The 25,773-nt window shown below is 36.0% G+C and overlaps 1 protein-coding gene across 15 annotated transcripts in view; it reads right to left on the reverse strand.

Annotated features, from left to right (window-relative positions):
- Positions 1–25,773, reverse strand: part of LOC103103968 (tigger transposable element-derived protein 1-like) — a 71,708-nt gene that overhangs the window by 37,855 nt on the left and 8,080 nt on the right. For 12 of the 15 annotated variants that reach the window (XR_008915283.1, XR_458164.3, XR_008915282.1 and 9 more), the window contains exons 2-6: positions 25,384–25,488; positions 21,691–21,817; positions 17,955–18,050; positions 15,613–15,708; positions 5,284–7,326 (exon numbers count right to left, since the gene is read on the reverse strand). Coding sequence is in view for 10 of the 15 variants with exons in the window: in XM_007474714.3 (XP_007474776.2) it covers positions 5,284–7,326; positions 15,613–15,708; positions 17,955–18,050; positions 21,691–21,817; positions 25,384–25,422 (2,401 nt within the window). In the remaining 5 variants the exon portion in view is untranslated. Of the gene's footprint in view, positions 1–5,283; positions 7,327–15,612; positions 15,709–17,954; positions 18,051–20,133; positions 20,301–21,690; positions 21,821–25,383; positions 25,489–25,773 lie in introns of those variants that run through there. The other 3 variants (XM_056812184.1, XM_007474716.3, XM_007474715.3) reach the window with 2 other exon arrangements.

Genomic DNA, 25,773 nt, shown 5'->3' on the forward strand with positions numbered 1-25,773 from the left:
AAGGGTATTTTTCCAGTCCATACCGCCTTTGCTATGGTTGGCCTTGTTTCTGCCCAACCTCCATGCTCTGCTGCCCAGGCTCCGCACTCTTTAGCCTTGGGTCCCATGTCTCATTGCCAAGACCTTGCACTTCCCTCAGGTTTAAGTCCCAGCCCTGGAGAATTTAGAGATTGCCTAGCCCTTGCTCTGACTCTGGTGGTATTGGGGAGGGGTGATCAGTTCGTACTTTGGTAAGTGTAGTTTAGCTCCCTTATAGTGTGGAAATCCCTAACTGCTGCCTACCTTTAAGGCTGTGTCCTGTGAGAAAGCCACTTTATTTGCCTGGTTATGATTTCTATCCTTTTGAGATTCTTTGTATTGATCAGTTGGAAGGATATTTAGAAAGTTCCTGTTACTGTGGCCATCTTAGCTCTGCCCCCCTCTTTTATCATTTTAACATAGCAAAATTTAATGACTTACTAAAACTTTTAATTTCCTAGGTGTATAGTTAATTTTAGCCTAGGTAAGCCTAAAACAACTACAAATTTTTTCCTTAATTAATTGCAATTCAGGTACTTTCTAGATCTAAGTACTGCAAACTTCTCTCATTCTCCCAAATTTCGATAGAAATCTGCACAGTCTATTTCTTTTTTCTTTTTCTTATAGACTATTTCTAATCCTAATGTATTAAAGAAGTATGTGAGACAATTTTTAAAAAAATCCATTAAGATATTCTTAGTAATTACAAAATCTTTAGGAGTCCCAAAGTGGCTAACACTTCTGTTGAAGCACCTGAGGAAAGCTCCTACCTTTCTTAACCCTAGCTAGAAGCCCAAAAAAGGATTGACTGCTCAATCAACAATTAAGGTCTGTTAGATCACTTCAAAACATTTTTCCAAATGAAATTATACTTTTGTTTACCCATCATTTTTCAGAATCTGATGAACTAATATTCTATTCTAAATCAAAAGAGTTGTATTCTCATTCTTATACATAATAGTTTCTTTTAATAGCAATTTACATTTTAAACATTAATTTTTAAATTAATTTAATTTAAGACCACTATAGCAAAACCTTGATCAAAATATATACCAAAGACAAAGTTTCCATCTTTAAACACATTGTCCTAATGCCAGATTTGGGATGGGCAACTCTAGGGAACAGAACACCATCAGAGAGCTGGGAATGACATCCCCAAGTGTGCCCAAGAAATCTTGTTCCTATTAGTTCAAAGGGAGATTTAGGTTTAAGGAGAAAGGAGTTTTCTTAAAATTCTGTTCAGCCAATAATCCACAGTCCCCAAGACTCAAACTCAACATAATCTACAAACTTTAGAGATCTAATTAAATCTAAATTTATAAACTTTTAACATTCATTCAAGATCATTTTCCAATTATATATTTTGTCTTAAAAGCAGGAAGAAAATTTATTCTCTTGCTGCTGTTTCCCTGAGTTAAAGCAAAATTATTTTCCAAACTCAGTTTCAGTTAATCAATTAGCATTTGTTAAGTTTTTATTGGATACACCAATATAAAAGGGTAGTTATTCAACTTCTAAAATTGGTGGGGAGAGGAAATAAAGGGAACACTTGGAAAGGAGTTGGGGGGAAGAAAAGCTGTCTTTGATATCTCCAGTCCTTACCCCTCCCCCTTCATACATTAATACTATATAGGGACCCTACCACTATTATTTCCTTTCTCATTTCCAGGGTCCTAGTTTCTTCTTTCTAAAATTTTGGTCAATTTGGCCCTTCTTCCCACAATGAAAAAACACTTACATGGATAGTGAGATGTATATCTGGCTGCAACACTGCCTGTGTTAGAGCCTCTAAAACATGAGGTAAGAGGGCTCAGATAACCTGGACTGATATTTCTTGTACTGGGATGATAGCCTGATCTTTTCCCAATTCCTGTTAATAAGCAGATGCCTTAAGAGCAGAAATGTGATGACATTCTTAGAATTGGCCAGGGAGTGGCTTCCCTTTAAGTTAGTGTGTAAGAGGCTTTTTGACAGAGAATGGAATATTATAAATTAATAATCAAATGATACAGTATTTACATTAATTTTCCTCATAGGTTAGTATGACTGGACCTCTAAAAACAATGGAGAGGAATAATATCTGTGAACCTTAAAAATCCTCAGACCCTTCTTCATAAGGTTTGGTTAAGACCATTCTCCAGTTAAACAATGAAGGGACTTAGATCAGGAATGTGAGATCTCTACTCCACCCCTATTTAAGCCTGCTTTAGGGGAAGAAACTCCTTGCTGAACAATGAAAAATACTTAAACCCATACTTACAGTAAGGCAAAAGTTTTTAAGCAGTGCCTATTTTTAGATCTAATACAAAAGGGTGCTAAGTACCTATAAAGGTCAGGAAACTTGTGAATTTACAAGGAGCAAAGAGGTGAGAAACTTACTCAGAGGTTTTTCAGGTGTGAACTTAATCAAAAGTTCAAGCCTTCTTAGGTGTGAATTAAGAATGGTCTGTCCTTTGGAAAACTTCTACTATGATTGGTAGATGTGAGAACTTAGGGGAGGTGACATAGGAGAAAATTCCCTTTAAAAGGAGAGGAAAAACTGCCTTAGGGGACAGTCTCAGAGGAACTCTCTCTGGAGATGGCAGCTGGCCAAAGCTGAACTGGTGTCTCTCTGAACACTAGAATCTTTGCTTGGACAAATCTTGTGCTGAGTGGATAAAAGACTGACTGACCTCTCTCTTAGGGCTTGGGTCTAGGCTGGCCTGGGCCAGCCTATCTTTTTCTCATTATTTCCTTTTTATCTCTCTCTCCCTTTCTTTAATTCCTCATTTGTATTCATTAAAATCTTTATAAAACCCAGTCGACTTGGGTATATTTCATATTTGGGAATTTTTCCCTGGTGACCACCTTATATTTGATTTAAAACAAGACACTGTCTTAAAAACATAATTTCTGCGGTCACAATTTAAGCCAACCACTCTTTTATCTGCAATAGTTTATGTCTTCCACTATTTTAATTATTACATATGTCCGAAGACAGGAAAGAGATGAAGAGGCCTGGTTGTGATAACCTTTAAATATAAAACAGAGTAGTTAAAATTTAATTCTGGAAACATAGGTAGCCATTAGAGTTTACTGGGTAGAGGGGTAAAAGTGGTTATACAGTACAGACCTGTGCTTTAAAAAAATCACTTTGGCATCTGTATAAAAGACAGACTGTAGTGAGGAAAAGTTTGAGATCAAGACTAATTAGAAGGCTATTGCAATAATTCAGGTGAGTAATGATATGTGCCTGTACTAGGTTGCTAGTTGTATGAATGGAGAAGAGAGAATGTATGTGAGATTTTAAGGAGGTCAAAATAATAAGATTTACCAACTGACTGAATAGGAGATGAGTGTGAGGGATTAAGGATGACACCAAGGTTGGGGAAAGAGGGTGACTGAAAGGATGAAAATGCCTTTGACACTTATAGGGAAATCAGAAAGGTGAGTTTTGGTAGAAACATCATGAATTCTGTTTTGGATATGTTAAGTCTGAGAGGCAAAAGGGAAATACAGTTTAAAATGTCCAATAGGAAGTGTATGATGTAGGACTGTAGTTCAGAAGTCTAAGGTTGAATGTGTAGATCTCATAAACAACTGCATAAAGATGAAACTGAATCAGTGGAGGCTAGATGCAATCACCAAATAATAAGAGCATAGAGAAAAAGGAGAAGAGAGTGTGGACATTGCCTTAGGCAAACACAAATTTAGAGGGGTAACAAGGAAAAAGATCTAGAAAAAGAAACTGAAGAGAATTTCCTTGGTTAAGAGTAATAAGGCTCACAGATAATAACAGCAGTTGGTATTTATAGACCTCTTTAAGGTTTGCAAAAAATACTTCATATGTATTAACTCATTATAGATGGAATGACATAATTATGATTAGATGAATATTAGTGTTCTCAAACATGGATACAGAAAACTTGTGGATAATGACAATATAAAGGGTATGGTGAATATGAATATCTCTGTATATAGATGAGGTCATGTAGAGAAAGTCATTGGATAAAAATATACTAAAGAATTAGATAGCTTGTGAGAAAATCAACATCTTTGTTGAAGTTCTCGAGTATGAGCCGAGGGACTGAGAGAAAGAGGCAGAGTATGCACCAGGCATTGAACTTCTGGGAAAGAAGGAAGAACGGGGGAACAGGAGGTTCAGAAGACTGGAGATGAAATCTGAATAAAGTAAATCACCAAAGAGAAGTTACTTAATGATGGTAGTAGAAGGAGAATCTAAAAGTGGCAACAGCAATCAAGGAGTATTCTAACCCCCCTATTGGGGATTGAAAATCTATAGGGAATTGACAAATCTACAAAACTAAGATTTATTTTCCAATAGATAAACGGTCAAAGCATATAATTTACAAAGAAAAAATATAAACTATCAACAATTACATGAAAAATAATCCAAATAACTTATGAAAGACTTGTATATTAAAAGAAACATTAAGTACTACAACACACCCATAAAATTGGCAATAATAATAGATATACATAGTCTATGTAGGAATTTGGGGAAACTGGGATAGCAATACACTGCTAGAGCTCTGAATTGATCCAATTATTCTGAAAAAAACATTTAGAATTATAGGATAAAATTTCTAAGCAATCATCTTTATGCAGTCACACTACTTAGTTTATCCTCCAAGGAGGTCAATGACTGAATATGACTGATTGTATCTAGTGACTGTGTTTGTCTTGATATGTTTGTAGTATAACAAAAACTTGGAAACAAAGTATATATTCAATGACTGGGGAATAGCTAAAAACTGTAGAAGAGTAGGGCTCCCTTATCTATAAGGAATACATTCCAAGATTTACAGTGGATGACTGAAACTGTGGGTATAAGCAAACACCTGTTGATTCCATATATAATGTGATTTTTTTCCATATAAATATATAGATAATAAACTTTAACTGACAAACACAATGTATGACATTAACAACATTAAATGAAGTAATAATAAAAGTATATTGTATATTATATAGTAGTTTTCTCTCGATTCTGATGGTTAGCCTAATCAAGAGATAATAGAGCAATGAAAAATATGTATCAAAAGGATGATGGAGCAATGAAAATTTTTATATATCTCAAAGGATAAAGGAATACTCAAAATTATGATTTTTATACCTTTCAAAGAAAAATATATCTGAACTTTTACACATTTTATAAAAAATAACTGAATAGTACTAGTATCATGTACTGTGCCTATATAGATCATGTAATGAAAAAGAGTTTTTATTTGTTAGAAAATATCTTGGGCCACTATGGGTACTCACCAGCTTCTCCATTCTTCAGTGCTGCTGTGATAATCCATGATGATGATGATGATGATGATGATGATGATGATGATGATGATGATGATGATGATGTACAATGTCTATGATGAGGAGATGAAGTGGGGTGATGGTGCAGATACTGTGATGTTCTTCTAGGATACTGACCTTCTGACAAGAAGCTAGAAGGATCATCAGGATCATCAGGATCATCAGGATCATCAAGATCATCAGGATCATCAGGATCATCAGGTTCATCAGGTTCATCTTCAGAAGCTGGGGAAGGCAGAGGAGACGATGAAGACAGTTGCTGAATGACGTCAGGAGTAGAGGATGTTGATGGCTGTGGATTGTTAATAGTGGACATGTCTTTTTTGACCTTTTCAAATAACATCATGATAGGGAGTTGTTTCTTTTGCCTTTTTAATTCATCAAACATATGTTGGAGAGGTTCCATTGCTTCTGTGATCAAACGGGTAACTTGAATGCTGCGTTCCATCATAGGGTCATAATCCATTATCTTCTCCTTTAAGTTTTGTACCATCCAAAATACTTCACCAAATTTTTCAAGTGTCCACTTTGTGGGTTCAATTTCAGTTTCTTCTTCATCATCTTCTTCCTCTGTAGATGATCTAACAAGGTCTTCCAAGTCTTCATTTGTCAAAACCTTACAACGTTCTTTGATATGGTCCACAACTTCTTCAGCTATCATATCGGCCAATCCATCACCACCAACTTCTCTTGTGGTTTGGATAATCTTGTTTACTTCTCCATCAATTCCTGGAAAGCCTTTGAAATTATAGACAACTTCACTCCACAAATTCTTCCAGCATGCATTGACCATTTCTGGTTTTAATTCGTCCACTGTACTTCTGATAAATGTTATTGCATCAGCAATGGTGAATGATTTCCAGCAGTCTATGACTTCAATATCAGGGTCGGCATCAACTGTAGCTTGAATCATCTCAAACACCTTCCGGGTGTATACAGCCTTGACACACCTAATGATACCCTGGTCAAGTGGCTGAAGCAGTGAGGTAGTGTTAGGTGGCAAAAATGCAACCTGGACATTAGGATCTTCAATGGTGATTGACTGAGGATGGCCAGGTACACTGTCTATTACTAATAAAACTTTGAAAGGCAGTCCTTCCTTTTCTAAATATTTCCTCACTTCAGGGATAAAGCACATGTTGAACCATTCAGTGAATAAAACTTCTGTGACACAAGCCTTGAGATTATGCTGCCAGAAGACAGGCAAATAACTTTTGTTTTTGTGTCTGAGAGCACGAGGATTCTTTGCTCGGTAAACAACACCAGGCTTTATCATATGACCAGCTGCATTGCCACATAGTATCAACATCAATCTGTCCTTCCATACTTTAAAACCTGGTGTTTGTTTTGCAGGTTTGTGGATATACATTCTGTTGGGCATCATTTTCCAAAACAGTCCTGTTTCATCACAATTAAAAACTTGCTTAGGGTGGTAGCCTCCCTCCTTGATAATTTTCTTTAACTCTGATGGAAATGTGGCAGCAGCTTCCTCATTGGCAGATGCAGCTTCTCTGGAAATTCTTATGTTTTTCAGATTAAATCGATTCTTGAATCTATATAACCATCCCCTGCTTGCTATAAATGGCTTGGTTTCATCTTCTGTCTCATCTTTTTTTCGAAAGTCCTCGTACAGGCTTAGGGCCTTTTTCCGTAACACATTGCCATCAATAGGCATACTTTTTCTGTTCATATCTTCCACCCATAAATTTAAAACTTTTTCCACCTTTACTAACACTCTATCACGAACTGTAGCAGTAACTTTTGCAGTATGAGGCGCAAAAGTAAAGCTAGCACGAATTTTGTCTTTATTCTTCATCACTTCACGAATCGAAGATTCATTCTTGCCATACATCCTGGCAATCTCTGCATATGATTTTTTTTCTTTTTCAATCATATCAAGAATTTTTACTTTTTCACTAATGGGAAGCACTTCACGGCTTCTCTTAGGCTTAGAAGCATTAGCAGCATCATTACTCTTGCGCTTTGGAGCAATATCTGTATGTGAATACAATGAAAAGTATTGTGTCAAGGAATATACAGAATTCAGATACATTGGAAGGCTTGTAACTAGATTAATATAAAGACAACATTAAAAGGCAACAGAATTCAGATTAAATACAATGGTTAACGCTGGTTACATAACTGAAGTTAAAATTCAAAGAAACTGTCAGACAAATGGGGCAGCCTTGAAACTTAAATTATGTACCTTTTAAAAAAGCAAAGGAGCAGCTAGGTAGCTCAGTAGATTGAGAGTCAGGCCGAGAGATGGGAGGTCCTGAATTCAAATATGGCCTCAGACACTTCCTAGCTCTGTGACCCTGGGCAAGTCCCTTAACCCCCATTGCCTAGCCCTTACCACTCTTCGTCCTTGAAACCTTATTGGTTCCAAGATGGAAGGTAAAGGTTTAAAAAAAAAAAGCAAGCTCTACATAATAAACTGAATTTAATATATAATTTTCCTTTTCTATTCTTTGCATATGGGACCATTCATAATTGTTGATGTTTGGTCAAGTTCAGATTAACAAAAAAATTTCTTTGAAAATGTTTTAAAACTTTACAATGCTTTCTTTCCATTAAGAAACAGTTAAGAAGATGCTTAAATCCTGAGAAGTGATAAAAACATAGCAGTTCCTTTGGCACCTTGACAGCTAGGAGGATAGTTCTATGAAAGGATTAATGTGGACACAACTACAAACATAAAGAGCACCCTGGGTACTTCATATTAAGGAGAGAAATTTCAGCTTTTTATTTAAATTTAGTAATCAAAATACTTTTGACCCTCCTCAAATCCTTATAAATCCTCTCTTTCAAAGATCACTGCTACCCTAGCCATGGGTAGCTAGTACAGTGGATGATAAAGTGTTGGGTCTGGAGTCAGGAAGACTCATCTTCCAGAGTTCAAATTTGGTCTCTGACACTTATAAACTATATGGCCCTGGACAAGTCACTTAATCCAATTTAACTCTATTTACTCATCTATAAAATGAGCTGGACAAATAAACAGCAAATCACTCCAGTATCTTTGCCAAGAAAACCTCAAATAAAGTCACAAAGAGTTGGACATGACTAAACTGACCAAACAAATGGTATGGGGACTCAGAGGAAATTAATACCTGGATCTCAAGTGGAATCACCTTATACATAAAAAGAATCTACCTAGAAATAGTCTGTCCAGACTTCTAGAAGGATCATCATATATGTTAAAGGAAATTATGGAAGAGTTTTTACCAAGGATAGTTTGGTTTTCACCTGAAAATGACCTGAAAGATCCCAGCCCCAATTCTTGTGGGGAAAATCTCATCTGTTCTCAGGGCTCTATAGAACCCAGAATTTCCCTTTGTAAGAGAGCTACCCTTTCTTTTCCCCCCTTTTTATTATTTGGGGTTGGGAAGGTCTCTGTAAGTACTAACAGTGATGGAATCAATGGATCACACTCACCATCTACTGCCTTCACATCTTACATATATGCTGCTGAATAAAGGTGGAGAAAACCATACAATCACTTTGACTGGGTCAACTACAAATTTACATAACATAATCTTAACTGGATCCTCATTGCTATTAGCAATTTTTCTATTCCCCACCACTCTTCCCCAATCAACTTGCTATCCTACATTCCTCAGGTCTTCCAAAATTTCCTCAAGTATCCCTTGGCTCTCCCTCCTCCACCCATCCTCATAGTTGAGAACAATAGAAAAAAAGAGGGGGGGGTATAGGGGCCATTTGCTAAAACCTCCCTTTTCATTCCTTCTCATTTTATATCACTCAGATGCCTTCTCTCACTATCTCCTTCTTTACCTTGATCTCCACAAAGAGGTCCTACACTCCTTGCCAAGGAAAACTTTTTACCTATTCAAGTTCCATCCCATTTCCTCTAGCAAAGTGCCCTATCATTCTAATTTTTTCACTTATCTTCAATCTCTGTCTACTGACTGCTTCCCTAATACCTACAAATCTGCTCATGTCTCTCTTATACAAGAAAAAGCCTCATTTGATATATCTCCACTATGTATCTTCCTATATCCCTTCTGCTCTTTGTGGCTAAACTCCCTGAGAAAGTTATCTACAATTGTTGTCTCTACTTCCTTTCCTCTCATTCTTTTCTTAACTCTACAATTTGCCTTTCAATCACATCATCCCACCAAAACTATTCTCTCCAAAAATAACAATGGTCTCTTAATTATCAAATCCAGTGCCCATTTCTTAATCCTCATTCTTCTTGACTTCTCTGCAGCTTTTGACACTGTTGATCACTCTCTTCACTCTAGATTCTTGGGACACAGTCTCTCCTAGTTCATCTCCTAGTTAACAACATCTTCATTCAGGTTATACTTAAATATGAGTATCCAGCAAGGGTTTGCCTAGTCCTCTTTTCTTCTCCCTCTATATTACTTGGTGATCTCATCAACTCCTATAGATTCAATTTTTCATCTCTATCTTAATGATTCTCCAATCTACTTATCTGACCTAAACTTCCTGATGACCTTTCAAATATTTCAAACTAGGTGTCCAGCAGACATTTTAAACTCATCATGTTCAAAACTGAACTCATTATCTTTTCCCAAAACTTTTCTACTACCTATTCCTAAAAGGTTATTACTGTTAGGGGTATCTCCATCTTCTCAATACCCTAAACTCATAACCTAGAGGTAATCTCCAAATGTTCCTTCTCTCACATTCCCTATATCCAATCAGTTGCTAAAGCCTATTGATTTTACTTTTGTAATATCTAAAGAATTTGCCTCTTCCTTTCCTGATACTACCACTACTCTGGTACAGACCCTCATCTCCTTGCACCTGGTCGATTGCAGTAGCCTGCTGGTTGGTCAGCCTTGCTTGTATGTTGTCTTCCCTAGTAGATTGTAAGCCTGAGGACAGGGATTTTCTTTTGACTTTCTTTGTATCCCTAATACTTAGCCAAATGTCTGGCACAGAGTAGACTTAATAAATACTTATTAATTAACTGATGGAGGAGAAGAGGAAAACATTGGAGGTGGGATGGAATGGAGAGTAAGGACAGGGAAAATTACCTCACATAATCAGGGTGCACAAATTAGTGTCTATACAAATAAGGAGGAAGTAGATAACACTTGAACTTTATTCTAATGTAAACTGGTTAAAGGAAAGAAGAACAGGTAAGTAAGAAGGGAGAGAGAAGAATTAGAAAAAGGGCAGATTAAAGAAGGAATCTATTCTAAGCAAAATAAACTAAGGATATACAAAAATTTTGATGGAAGTTTTTTTTTTTTTAAACAGTGCTTAAGAACTGGAAACTGAGCTGACAAGGTGCCCAACAACTAAAAATTGTTGAACAAGTCATGGAACATCAATGAGATGGAATAATACTATGTTTTAAGAAATGATGAAAAGAAATCAAGAAAGACTAATATGAACTAACACAAAATGAAATAAGATGAACAAAGAAACCAATAACAACATTATAAAGACAAATAATTCAGGAAGTCTTAGAAACTTTGATCAATATGATAACTAACCACAATTCTAAAGGAATTGTGATGAAACATGCTATGGACTTCCTGCTACAGAGGTGAACTATGTCAAAATTAAAGACTTTTTTGGTGATATGGTCAGTAAAGAAATTTGTTTTGTTGGAAGACATATACATTTATATGTGTAACAAAGGATTTGTTTTCCTTTCTCAATGGGAGGTGAGAGGTATGAGGGGGGAGTCATTTTTGCTGAATAAAAAACTAAAAAAAATTGGACATTGGTCACATTCTAAAAGAAACTCTAAAATGAGTCAAAGAAAAAAATATTGAAAGCAGGTAGCAAGAAGCTACAGTCAGCAATACACAAGATTAAGATGTTACAATGATAAAATAATGAAGAACATGGATATGATATTCCAAAAGGCAAAAAAATATAAGCTTATAACCCAGAATAATTTACCCAGAAACCTGGAAGTGGGGGGAGTGGGCAAAGAAAGGGGAAGGATCCTCCAAGAAATAGACTTTTAATGAAATAAAAGGGCTTCTAAATATTCTTGATGAAAAGATCAGAGCTAAATAGAATCCCTGAAATACAAACACTGAAGTAAAAAACTGAATTTGACAGAGCTATGTGAAGTAGTCAGAGCCAAAATAATTATAGTGGCAAATGACTTATATGGCTAAAATCTAGTTTATGTTAACAATTATCATCCCACTGAGTCTCCCCGTAGCCTTTATTTTCCCTCTAGTAGGATGAGACTAACAGAACCTAAAAGCTAGTCATGCAATTCCAGTGTCGGTTCTATTCAAAGCCATTGTCTAAGTTTAGAGCTGAGCCTTTAAACGACGTACTCCAAAGAGAGCAAGTCTAAAGACTTAAACCAATTTGTTGATTTTCATTTTTTAAAAGTTCTTCATTATAGACTCTAATTATGTAACTTCATTACTTCACTTTTGGAGATAATCAGGAACTCAGTATTCTATATATTATAAAGACTGATTTTTGCTTTTTTAAAATAGATTTTTACTATATTCTTGTGATTAATCTATATTGTTTAAAAAGTATGATCACTGCCAATAATCAACCACTATACCTTAAGTTTGATATTGCCTCCCTCTTAACAAGGAGCTAATAGCCTAAAGAATAAGAAAAACATTTTAAAATATAGCCAATGCAAAAATTTATTTTGCTTACCTATCATGTTTATTTCAAGAGCTTTAAAGGTTTTACTTTTCTTTTTTTCCTATTGGGGCATTTGAAGGAGCTAGGGTAGAAATGAGAACAGTGTAGCCAAAATTTTTTTAAAAGAAAGGGGTATGATGAAAGCATTTTAACATGCATAGAAGAGAAAAGAATAGGACAGAAGATGATGAGAGCTTGGATAAATTATAAGTTGAATTTATTATATTTTTAAAAAAGAAAAATGATATACATAATAAAGACCTTATTTTTCATGTAAAATCTTAATTTTATATTATTATACCTATAGATATATCCATTTATTAGGAATTTTAAGTTCAGAATAAAATTTTTAAAAGAAAAGTTGCAAGGCCTCCTAAGCAATACCAATACCAATGACTTCTTGGCAGTACTGGGACATTTGCTGCTAGAAATGGACAAATTAATGAGAAAAGTTTGATTCCATCTACCAAAAGATTTTATTTTATTTTATTTTAGGGATTAGGAAATAAGTTTGTCAAAGTGAGCCTGTAAGTAAAGTGAAATAATTTAAAAAGTCACTCTATTTATATTTGGATTCTATACACTGTGAACTTTAGTAGCAAGAATGAACATGAATGTCTATAAAGTTTAAAATAAAAATAATTTAATATTTATTGAACTGTTATATGATATTGTTCAGACATCAAAGGTTCTCAAGCGCCACTGGCATAATGGTACAAAATTCCTATGGTAAAAATAAGTACTTTTATTGTATTAATTAATTATTTTTATTAATTATTATTAATTAATATTATTTATTTTTAATTAATTTAATTAAATATTAATTAATCTCTGAAGTAAAGATCTGAGTTATATGGCTTTATTTGGGAAAAGATGGAAGTGATAACATCATTGTTATAGTTCATGATTGGGCTTATAATTATACATTAAGGTTTTTTTCAAGTAGATTACATTCTTGTTTCTTGTTTCTTTGTGATATCCATCAGCATGAATCTTACTACCCTTCATTTACTTATGGGTTTGAAAATCCATAATATATTTTGTTTGTGATCTTGTTTCTTTTGTTATATTTTAAGTTGACTTTGAATGTTATAATTATTTTAATTGAAAAACTTTGTAGAAATATTTTCTTGCAAATTTTCTTTATCTGAAAGCATCACTTTATTTTAAATCCTGTATCGCAAAAGAATAAATCTATTTTTGACAGAGGATGAATGTGTTTGAAAAAAAAATAGGAAACTAAAAAACTGGAAGGCTATATTCAGGGGTCCCCAAACTTTTATACAGGGGGCCAGTTCACTGTCCCTCAGACCGTTGGAGGGCCGGACTATAAAAAAAAAAACTATGAACAAATATGTATATCACTGTCTGGGATAGCGGAGGTTGCAGTGCTGGCTGTGATGGGCCTGTCACATCTTGCACAGGCCCATCAGTGCCACAACTATACTGGGCAGCAGTACACACAGTGCGGAATCCCCTCTTCCAGATTGCCCACGTGGAAGTAATACAAGGTGAGCGATGCTGCACTTTGTGGTGCCACCACATACAGTGCTTCTCTCACTGACCACCAATGAAAGAGGTGCCCCTTCTGGAAGTGCAGTGGGGGCTGGATAAATGGCTTTAGGGGGCAGCATGTGGCCCGCGGGCCATAGTTTGGGGACCCTGCAATAAGCTATCAATCACTAGACTAGCTGGTTTTGCTTACCTTGTGTTTTGGAGAGGGGTAAGGTCCTATGGGGAAAAAATGATTTTGAAGAGATATGACCAACACAATCCATCAATATTTTAATACTAAGGCAAAAAATAAAAGTTCAACAAGTGTCCAAGCTTTTTTTAAATAAAAAAATAATAAATTCAAATTAATATCGAGGGAAAGTATCTTCTAATTTGGAAACTACTGTATCACACTCAAAGTATGGAAATAATTATTGGAATTGGAATCAACAGAAATAATTATTCCCCCATCCCTCAATACAATAAACATTATTACACCAATAGAAGTAAACCATGGAGACAGAGGACATTCCACATATTAAATATAACCCAGTTCCATGGAAAGAGTGCTAGGTATGGAGTCTGAAGACTGTGATTGAGTGCCAGCCCTAATATGTCATGCTTAAACAAGTTTAGACACATTTGATTAATCTAAAAAAACCTCCAGTTTACTCATCTACAATGTAAAGTAATTGAGACTCTAAAATTACTTCTAAAGTAAAATCTATAACCCATAATCCAAGAAGTTGTTTCTCTCAAAAATAAAGTTAGGGGGAAGGGAAACAAACAAACAAAAAAAAAAAAATATATATATATATATATATATATATATATAAAGGAACTATTTTTTAAAGCCAAACATAGAAAACATCTGGTACTTGGAGAAAAAAAAAGTTGAATTAATCAATATAACAGAATTGAGATTCAAGGTAGAGGGTTAAATTCATATAGTTTTAGGTTTAATAAAACTACATAAAATAAAAATTATGGAAATGACACTATTTAGTAAATTAGACAAGGACAATATTTACCAGCAGGGAAGAAGTAAATCATCTCAAATGCTTTCTCCACTTAAACCTAGCCTGAAACCTCACCATTCATCTTCACAACCCTAAATCTGTTCTCAGGAATCTCAAAATGCACTTGTTCCTATAATTCGCTAGTGAATTATCACAATGTATATTAAGGATAAATGGGGTTTCTGTCTTACTACTCTATTAGATTCAAAGAACTATAAGGAAAGGAGTATGACAACTAAATTTTGCATTTTTGCCACTCTCACAATGTCTTACTGGAATTTAATGTATTATTGAAAATAAAAAGAGAAATAATTTAATAGGAAAGAATACTGAGAGCAAATAAGAGGTAAAAATTTAGCATCTAACATTTAAGAAGACCTATTTTTAAATACATAAGAGCAGAAAGAGAATTATGTAGTAGAAAGAGTGCTAGGTTTATAAACAAAGAAATTAGGTCTAAATCTTGTCTGTTATTTACTGCCTGTGCCTCCGTTTTTGAAATTTTCTGGAAGAGCTATGTGGCAAAACTTAGAGAAATATTCAGATACTTTGACTGAATGAGCCTATCACTGGAACTATAACCCAAGAACATTATCAGTAAGAATAAAAAAGATACTTGTTCAAAGTTATTTAGAGCAACAATATTTATGATAGTAAAATCCCAGAAACATTTTACAATGTATGTCAATTTAATATTGTTGCTGAATAGTTTTTTAGATCCAACTATTTGTGACCCCATTTGGAGTTTTCTTGGTAGACACTGGAGTAGATTGCCATTTTCTTCTTCAGCTCATTTTACAAATGGCAAACTGAGACAAACAGGGTTAAATGACTTGCCCAGGGTCAAAAAACTAGTAAGTGACCAAGGTCTTTTTGGCTCCAGGCCTGGAGATCTATCTCTGTGCCACCTATCTGCCCAGCATGTGTTAATTAGGGAATGGCTAAATATATTATGGCAAGAAATATAATGGAATACTACAAAATGATTAAGGAATATGTCTGGCATAAAAAAACTCTATGAAAATATATAAACATAAAGCTAAATATAGATATACACCCACATACATGGATTCCATAGTCAACAATGCCAAAAATGTGCCAGCTGAACTACTACTTGAAAAGACATATCACTCACCTGCAGAGGTGCTTCCTGGGACTTCTTTCTCCAACATCCGTGGCTCTTTCCCTTGCTCTGTGCGAGAGATCAACTTAGGTTTGGGAATTGGAAGTCCTGCTCATGAAGAAAGCAACGGAAAATTACAAATATATGTATATATGTATGTGTGTGTGTATGTGTGTAAACTTAAGAAAATAGAAACAGAAGTACAAAATAAACATTAACTAGAACTGTACAATAAAATATATACATATATATAAAACTTGATTTTAAAGTAATCAGAAAGGCCCAAGAACCTAGATAATGGCAAGACTCAAAAACAGTGGTTAGATATAATTTTATGAATAGATACTGAAAACTCTCAGATTAGGAAGAGTTTTAAAGTTAGGAAGAAAAAGATTTTGAAAATTAAGACTAGGAGGCCCTTAGATTTAAGTTAAAAGTTAACGGTCAGGGGGCAGCTGAGTAGCTCAGTGTATTGAGAGCCAGGCCTAGAGATGGGATGACCTAGGTTCAAATCTGGCCTCAAACACTTCCTAGCTGGGTGACCCTGGGCAAGTCACTTAACTCCCATTGCCTAACCCTTACCACTCTTCTGCCTTAGAACCAATACCCAGTATTGATTCTAAGACAGAAGGTAAGGGTTTAAAAAAAAAAGTTAATGGTCCCTCACTGGGACCTTTAAGAGTAATTTCTATGCAGAACTAGGAGGGTGAAGTTAGCTTGTAACACTTTAAGTACAAATAGAATTGAGTTCTGTGAAAGGGAATTTTTAACTCCCTTTGTTTATCTTAACTTAATCAATCAAGTACTTGAAGTGCTCCACCCTTTCATCTTAATCAGTCAGAAATTAGAGATTCCTTTTGATAAAAGTTCACACACTCAGAAAATAGGAGGTGGATTCCACAGACATTGCCCTTTGGCAAATTAAGAAACTGTGATTGGTTCCTGAGATGTGATAGATCAGTCCACAGTGAAAGGAAGTAGAAACCAGAAAGACAGGAAGTGACATGGATAAAACTGCTTATAAAAGCCAGCTGAGGACATTCTGATTCATATGGCTGCTGTGTTGGTGGTTCTTGCTGAGAGAGTTCAGATTCTGTGACTCACTTGGGTTGAGGAGACCCTGGCCAGAGACACTGGCTTTTAGACTCTTCTGTCTTCAGTTGGGATGCTCTCTTCTATGAGACTCTTTTTGTGGCTCAGCCTCTTGGGCATTGGAGACCTTTGTATATTGAAGACTCTCTTTTGGTTAGTGAAATGCTTGGATGGAGATACTCTAGTGGGCTGATGAGATTCGCATTCGAATTTACACTCAGATTTTTACATTCAGATCTGGACTTTAGGGTATTAAGCTAGGCAGTATTTTCTGCCCCCTTCCTACATTTCCCTCTTTACTATCCCCATGTTGCTGTAATAAAGCTACTAACAGCCTTTTGACTTAATATTTAATTATTATAAAAAGAGACCACAACCTTTTAGAACTCTTAATTTGACCAAAACCAATTTTAACTGTTACAGCCTACAGATATCAACTAAACATGAATAACCTGGCATTAAGAGTGTAAGAAGAAAGTAGCTAGAAGTAATAGTAAGGTCAAGTAAAAATTAGCTTTTGTAGATGTGTGTGTGTGTGTGTGTGTGTGTGTGTGTGAGTGAGTGTGTGTGTGTGTGAGAGAGAGACACTTCTCTACTTCTTCTTTTTTTTTTTTAAACCCTTACCTTCCATCTTGGAGTCAATACTGTGTATTGTTTCCAAGGCAGAAGGGTGGTAAGGGCTAGGCAATGGGGGTCAAGTGACTTGCCCAAGGTCACACAGCTAGGAAGTGTCTGAGGTCAGATTTGAACCTAGGACCTCCTGTCTCTAGGCCTGGTTCTCAATCCACTGAGCTACTCAGCTGCCCCCTACGTCTCTACTTCTGACTGCATTTTTAAAATTTATTTTTTAAGCTCTTACCTTCTGCCTTAGAACCAATACTCTAGGCCTGACTCTCAATCCACTGAATCACTCAGCTGCCCCTTCTGTTTGCATTTTAAAGCAGAAGAAAAATGGGGAAAGACTGAGAATCCTAGGCCGCGAAGGAATAAAAATGTGAGTCATGCGCTTCAGAGGAACCAGAAAGGGGCGGCAACAGAAAGCAAGTAGAATGGTTAGCTTAAAAAAAAAAAAAGATATTTTTTCAACAGAAGCTAGAAGGAAGTAGGAGAGGAAAAGTATCAGAAGAGTTAACAGGGAATTCCAAGCCAACAGAATTTTGTCATAGGCCTCTGAGGCTTTGAGAGCTCCAAAGTCAACATCCTCCCAGATAGACTAGTTGAACTATTACTTGAAAAGACATGCTTGGTCTGCACTCACTCACCTGCAGAAGTGTCTCTTGGTAATTCTTTCTCCAAGATCCATGGCTCTTTCCCTTGTTCCAAGAGAGTGATCACATTAGGTTTGGAAACTGGAATTCCTATTCGTGGAGAAAGCAATGGAAAATGATTTTTTTCCCCACCTATGCCAAGATCAAAGAGCAGACAAATAGGTCAATCCTAGTCTCCTTTTTCTGTACAAGAGGCCCTCTTAAGAAAGCCTTTTAGGAAAGAGGTTGTATAAAGGATTTATGAAGGGTGCTCTCTATGTGTGTTCTTAGAAGTCAAGCTCATTGCACTGTATAAGAAATCAGAGGATGTGAGTTCAAATTTCTGAATTTGCTACTTATTACCTATATGTCCTTAGAAAAGTTGCAACCTTTTTGGTCTCAAGTTTCCTCATCTTTTGCATCTATTCCAATTTGACTATCACAGAGTTTAAGAGTTGAAAGGGACTTTGGGATCTCTCAGCATCTATCTAGAACAATGCATACAGGAAAATAATTCCCACTACAACATACCTGAAAAATGGTCATCCAGCTTATGCTTGAAGACCTCTTAGAAGAGTAAACCTCTGGAGACAGCCTGTCCTCCTGGAAAACTTTTCATTTTTAGGAACTCTTCCTTTACATAAAACCTAGCTTTGGCTTTTTGGCAATATCTATCAATTTGCTCAAGTTTCTATCTTCTGAAGCCAAACAGAACAAGTGTAATCTCTTCCCACAAAATAGCCCTTTGTATACTTGAAAGATGGCTATCCTATCTCCTGAGTTTTTCTTCTCTGGGTTACACACTCCCAGTTCTTTCAAGGCTTCACATGCTAGTTGCTTTTCTCTAAATGCTGTCTGATTTATCTGGAGCTCCAAACTGAGCACAATATGCTAGAGGTGTTGAACTCTAATAGCTGAGTATGTCAACCAGATTAAAATGTAACTGAGAAACGCTTAACAAAATTTTTTTAAAAATACAACATAGATAACGCTAATTTGTGATTTTCTAAGTCAATATGTAGGCAGCAGGAATATACTTCTATTCGAGTATTATACCACTGTAATAAACCAGATGAAATCAGATGAGGGTAAAGTACAGAAACAAAGTCTCTTAAGTCAACATGAAAGGTAGGCAGAGAGAGTTAATTTTCATGGAATAAGGGAGAACTAGAAGCAAAAATTCACAAAAGAGGAATGTTGGCCGACTACCCCACCACCTGTTGTGCCAGATTCTGAACATAGGCATAGGCTTACTTCAGGATCCCGAGACTAGGCTACACTAACAAAAGAGCACCTTAGACCCACCCCTAGAAGTCCCAGGCCCTGGCCTCAATCTGCAGTGAAGTTCAGAAGTCCACAGCACTGGGCCTTTCAAGCCTCTGTAGCTATGGTAAAGACTTAGCCCCAGGGCAAAATAAGCCAGAATAATTACTATTTAGCAATTTCTCCTCCATCTTATACTTTGAAAGCAGACTTTAAAAAATAACAACAACAAAAAAAACAAGCATAAAACTTCCCCATTATAACTACTGAATTTCATTCTAATGCACTAGGCTGCTAAGCCCTTTTTGGATTTTACTATCTAATCTATTCATTATCTCTTTCAGGCTTGTGTCAAATTTACAGATTTGATGCCATCTATGCCTCTATTCAAGGTCTTGTTCAAATATTAAATAGTACTGGACCAAACACAGATCCATGAGGCACTCCACTAGAAACCACAATGACACTTAAGTATTAATATATTAACAACTATATGTATATATATATACATCTCATCTAAATGAGAGTATTTCTAGTTCTACTTGACAAAGTCCTTTCACTTGAAAACAAGCAGAAGGCCCATGCTTCTTCAATTTCTCCATAAGAACAATATAAGATATATTATGAAAAGCTTTGCTAAAATTTAGGTAAATTATAACCATAATCCCTATTATCTTCAAATATAGTAATTCTATTAAAAAATTAAGGGGAGTTAATCTGGCATGATATGTTCTTGATAGCTCTGAGATATGATGACACTGCTTCCCTTTTTAAATGTTCACTATCTCTTTAAGGATTTGTTCTAGAATGTTTGCAGGAATCAAAGTCAAGCTCACTTAATAAATCAAATTCTTTGAAATCTGATTTTTGGTCTTATCATAGACTTGAAACTGCTCACTCCAAAGATACCAGTTTCTCTTGACTATCAAACCTGATGACTTTTTCTCAGTATTCATCCTTATGGTCCTTTGCAGCATTTGACATTGTTGACCAGCCTCTCCTCCTAGATATTCTCTTCTCTCTGGGTTTGCATAACACAGCACTGGCTTTGTTCTTCATCTATCTATCTGAGTGATCCTTCTCAGCCGTCTTCTTGAACTTTGCACAAATGTAAGAAAAGTTAAAGAGCATCATTTTAACAAGTACTTAAGGAAATTTTGTGAAAAAGTAAATTAAAAGGTTTCTTCAAAAAAGACTATAATGCCAGATGATACACTTTCAGACAATTCCATATTTATATATCAGTATGTCGACTTGCAAAGTACTCTCATTTTAATGGATTAAAAATGTCAAAATTCGTTTTTCTTGAAGACATACTTCCTAATTCTGCTTTATTAGTTCAAGAAAATCATGCATTATCATTAACCCTACATGATTTTGTATCATATCCTTGCTAAAGTGTTTTTTTAAAATCCCTCACAATAACATTGTGAAGTAGTAATAAAGAAGATTATTCTCATCATATAGATGAAGTCGCTGAAACCCAGACAATTTAGGTGATTTGCTAATAGTTATGTAGATAGTATCAAAGCTAGAAGTAAAGAAGAATAAGTTACAAATATTCTTTTGTACCTCTTACTCAGGATTTTAGGATTTAGATTTAGGGCTTAAAAATCACCTTATCCAACTCTTTCATTTTATAGATGAGGAAACTGAGGCCTAGAAAAGTTAAGTAATTTGTCTGAGCTAGTACAAGTAACAAGTAGCAGAGCTAAGACTTGAACCCAAACTCTAAATTCAGGGTTCTTTTCACTATTCAATGTCTCTTCCCATTAGTAAGATGGGAGGGAGCTTTGCACAAGTGAAGATGTTGAATTGGGACTTGGGAGAACAGCCCTTAGAAATCAGGAAGAAATGATGGAGAAACTGTAGTCTCCACAGCAAATTGAATCAGCATGTTTTTAGTTCTATTTAACAAAGTCCTTTTGCTTGAAAACAAGCAGAAGAAACCACTTGCCTTTTGGCCTCCATTAGTGACTACTACTACTTCTACTACTATCATTACCATGATCACTACCATTACCGTTGCTACCACCTCCACCACCTAATACTACTGTTATCGATACTACTACTGCTATCTAACATTTATATAGTGCTTACTATGTGCCAGACACTGTGCTAACTGCTTTACAAATATCTTATTTGATAATCACAACAACCTTGGAAGTAAATACTATTGTCTCCATTTTATGAATGAGGAAACTGAGGTAAACAGAGATTAAGTGAGTTTTACAGAATCATGTAACTGTTGAGTGTCTGAAGACAAATTTTAACATGGGTCTTCCTGATTGTAGGCCTGGTGCTCTATGCACTGGATTATCTAGTAGCCCAATCTAGTATTTTCTTTTTCTTGATCACTAAACCAAATTGCAGATAATTTAAGTGGCTCCTCTTTGTGCCTACTCCCCTCACACAGCCTTTAACAATAATGGGAACAAAGAAGCTTTAATGGGAAGATTTTGCGTCCCAAAAGAGAAGCTGATCTTACCCAGGAATACGACATTCCTGTAGTTTTCCAGCATGACTTCCCTATACAAGTCCTTCTGAGAAGGGTCCAAATGTTTCCATTCTTCATAAGTGAAATGCACAGCCACATCCTTGAATGTCAATGATTCCTGAAAAACCAAACACTCTACTCACTAATGGGCCCAACACAATTGTTCTAGGAGACAGTAGGTAGTTTGGAAAAGTATTCAGGAAGGCTGTTAAAGGGCAACTTTTATGAGACATCAGCTATGCTCCTGACTGCACCACTAAATTTATGGTAGCTAAAAAGGAAATCTGTGATAGCCATAGCTCTCAAGAATCTGATACTTTTGAAATTTGTTTTATGGGTTATTAGAACACTTTTGCTTGTAAGAACTTATACCTCCTTATCAGAGTTGAGCATGTGGGCATACATAATGATCCCATGGAATTCATATAAAATCATATCAATAAACAATTACTAAGTGCCCACTATGTGTCAAACACTATGGTAAGCTCTGGAGATACAAAAAGAGGCAAAAGACAGTCCTTACTCCCAAGGAGTTCACAGTCTGATTGGGAAGACAATATGCAAACAACTATATAAAAGGCAAGTGTGCAGTTTTCTCCCTCTCTCTGTACACACACACACACACACACACACACACACACACACACACACACACACACACACACACCCCTCCCTCCCTACAGATATGATAAATAGGAAAAAATTAACAGACAGAAAGCACTGGGATTAAGAGAATTTACAGAAAGCTTCCTATAGAAGCTAGAATTTTGATTGGGACTTAAAGGATGCCAAGGAGGTCAGTCATCAGAGCAGAGAAGAAGAACATTCCAGGAATGTGGGACAGACAGAGAAAATGCCTGGAGTTGGAAGAATAAATGTCTTATTTGTGAAAGATAGGAGGCCAATGTCACTAGCATGAAGAATATGTATCATAGTATGTATCATATGTAAGAAATGTAGGAGAGAGCAAAATTAGAGAAGGTTTTGAATACCAAACAGAACCTTTTGTATTTGCTTCTGGAGGTAATAGAAAAGCACTGGAGCTGACTCACTGATGAGGGAGAAGGATGATCAGGTTTACATTTTAGGAAAATCACCTTAGTGACTGAATGGAACATGGATTACAGTGAGAAGAGAACTGAGGCAGGCAGATCCATTGGCAGGCCATTGCAACAATTCAGGCATGAAATGATGAGGGCTAGCACTAGAATGAAAGTGTCAGAGAGAAGGGGGCATACTTAAGAGATATTGCAAAGGTAAAATCGGCAGACCTTGGTATATTGAATATTGGGGGGTGGAAGGAGTAAGAGACTGTGAGGAGTCAAAGATGACTCCTAGTTTGTGAGCATAAGGAACTGCAAGGATGGTGTTGTCCTCTATAGTAACAGGAAAGGTAAGAGGTGGGATAGGGGTTTTCAGGGAAAGAGTGAGTTCAGTTTTGGATATATTGACCTTAAGATGTCTTCTGAAATCTCAGTTGAGATGTCTAAAAGGCATTTGGAGATGCCACACTGGATATCATTAGAGATGGGCAGGAAGGTAGATTGAGAATCCTCAGCAAAGAGAAGGTAATTAAAATCATAGGAGTGAAACATTGTGGGATGATCAAATGTAATAGATGCTGAAGAACAATCCTGTAGAACTTGTGAAAAAGAATGCTATCCACATCTAGAGAAAGAATAATGGGAGAAGAAGTGCAGAAGAAAAACGTATGATTTATCACTTGGTTATAAGGGAATAGGATTCGGGGTTGTAGTTTTTAAAAGATTACTTTATGGAAAAATATTCTACAACAAAAAAATTAAATGTGATAAATCCATGGGCACTCCTGAAATCATTAAGTGAAGTAGTATGGAGACAGAAGAAAAGAGGGCCTTGGATAGAACCCTAAAGGACACTATGGTGAGATGGCATAATCTGAGGGGTGTGAAAGGAAATTCTTGGTTCTCTTTGTCTATTCTGAGTTTACACTTGTGAAAAGGGAATCCTTTATTTTCTTTGCCGAGTTGGAGTTAAAACTCTGCCTAACCCTAACTTAAGTACCTCACTAGATTGTGAAGACAGGATTAACTCTCCTTTGTCTACCTTTTGATCAAATCAACACAAGCTTGAACTAGGTGGAGGAGCTCACAAACTACTTAGTGAATTCATACCCTACTTAGTCCTAGGTGAGAAGCCAGAAAGACACTTGGAAAGCTCCACCCTTTTTTTCTAACTCAGTCAGAAACTTTTGAATTCTTTTAAGAGTCCACACCCTCAGAAACTAGGAACCCTCCAGAAGGTGCGAACTGGTTCCCACAAACACTGCCCCCTAGGCTAAACTATTTGGAAATTGTGACTGGCCCCTGTGAAGAGGGACAGGAAACCATAAAATCCTTTGGCTGGGGCAGTCTCTTGGAGAGTGTCTCCTGGAGATAGTCTTTGAGGACTGTGGTGTGGACAGTGACCTCAACTTGAACTCTGACTCCTGGACTACTCAGTTGGGAGAGTGAAAGGGCTGACTCTTTCCTAGTTTCTAGAGAGACTAGCTTCCATCTTGGAGGAGTCTGAGGGGTTACTTCCCACCGGTTCTCCTGGCTGAGGACTAGTATAGGTATTTTCTCTAACCTCTTTCACATTTTTCTACTTTATTGTTTCCCCTCTATTTTGGTAAATAAACTTCTGACTTGAGATATAATAATTTTGGTGACCATGTTATTTCATATAATTTAAGTTCAATCATTAAATTTAACCTTTACGGGGGGATCCAGCAAAGGAGCCTTAGGGATAGGCAGAAAGAAGACCAGAACAGAGTGATATCCCAAAAACCCAGAGAGAAGAAAGTAAAGATTAATTGACAGCATGGGAAAGGCTACAGAGTTCAAGGGAAATGAGGATAGAGAAATGGCCACTAGATTTAGCAACTACAAAGTTCTGTTTTATTGTTACTGATTCAATTCATTCTTCTTCCAGTGAGGACTGAGCCTTAATTGAAGCAGAAATTTCACTAGTAATGGCCAAAATACACAAACAGCATAATCTTGTAGTATCATTACTTACTACTAATCAAATGAATAATAATACACTTAATTTTTTTTAAATCCACGATGAAATGCTAACTGAATATGCTTCCTAAAGCAATTTCCCCTTTCATATTACATTTTACCAAAATTTTCATCCTTATTATTTAGGCAAAGCACTAGAGCAGTTCTTTGTATTTGCTCACCCTGTCATACACTGAAAAAAGAATACTTTTTTCATGTTTTCATGTTTAGGACATGTTGAGTTAGAAATGCCAATGGAACATCCAAGTGGAATTGTCCAGTTTGCCTTCTGACAGTACAAGATTGAGATTAAGGCTATCTCAGAAAAGAGAATTCCAGCATACTTGAAACTTTGACAGATGACTTATTAAAGAGCAAGAGGAGAAGTAATTGAGTGCCCCAATTCAATATCAGAAAGACAAGCATTTGAGGCCCCACTTTTATATATACTATATAATTTATAATATACATATGTAATATATATATAATTTATAATAGAGGGAATACATTGAGGGCTCAAACATTGAATGTTCACAGACACCAGCAGGCAGTACACTTTCCTAGCCCCACCCTCAAATTTTCTTTTTCTCTATTTTCTTTCTCAGATACATCCTCATAGAATTGGGGATGGAGCTTTGGAAGAAGAGAAAGTGGTCATTACCTTGTTCAGGGATATCTTCTCTGAAGATGAAACCTTCATTATGGAATTAAAATCTGCACCTTCAGCACAAAGTTGGTCTCCTTAACTTCATCCTATTGAGGAGAGCTATGAGGACAAATAAACAAATTAAAGTCCATAGGAGAAAAAGAGAGGGTTTATTCAGAGCACCTGAACTCAATCTGCTGCACAGGCTGGTCTTGTTAAGGCATAAACACATACAAAATGGTTCAAATGTAATTTTAGATAATGTGAGCACAAACTTACTTAAAAACACAGAGGAATATAAAGACTTTGCCTCTGTCCCCATTACTCTTTCTTATACCTGAAAAATTAATGGACTACCTGGGGAAAGATGTCCCAGAAAGACTGGTGAGAGGACAAGAGATAAAC

This window comes from Monodelphis domestica, chromosome 1, assembly GCF_027887165.1.
Source record: "Monodelphis domestica isolate mMonDom1 chromosome 1, mMonDom1.pri, whole genome shotgun sequence".
Taxonomy (NCBI): Eukaryota; Metazoa; Chordata; class Mammalia; order Didelphimorphia; family Didelphidae; genus Monodelphis; species Monodelphis domestica.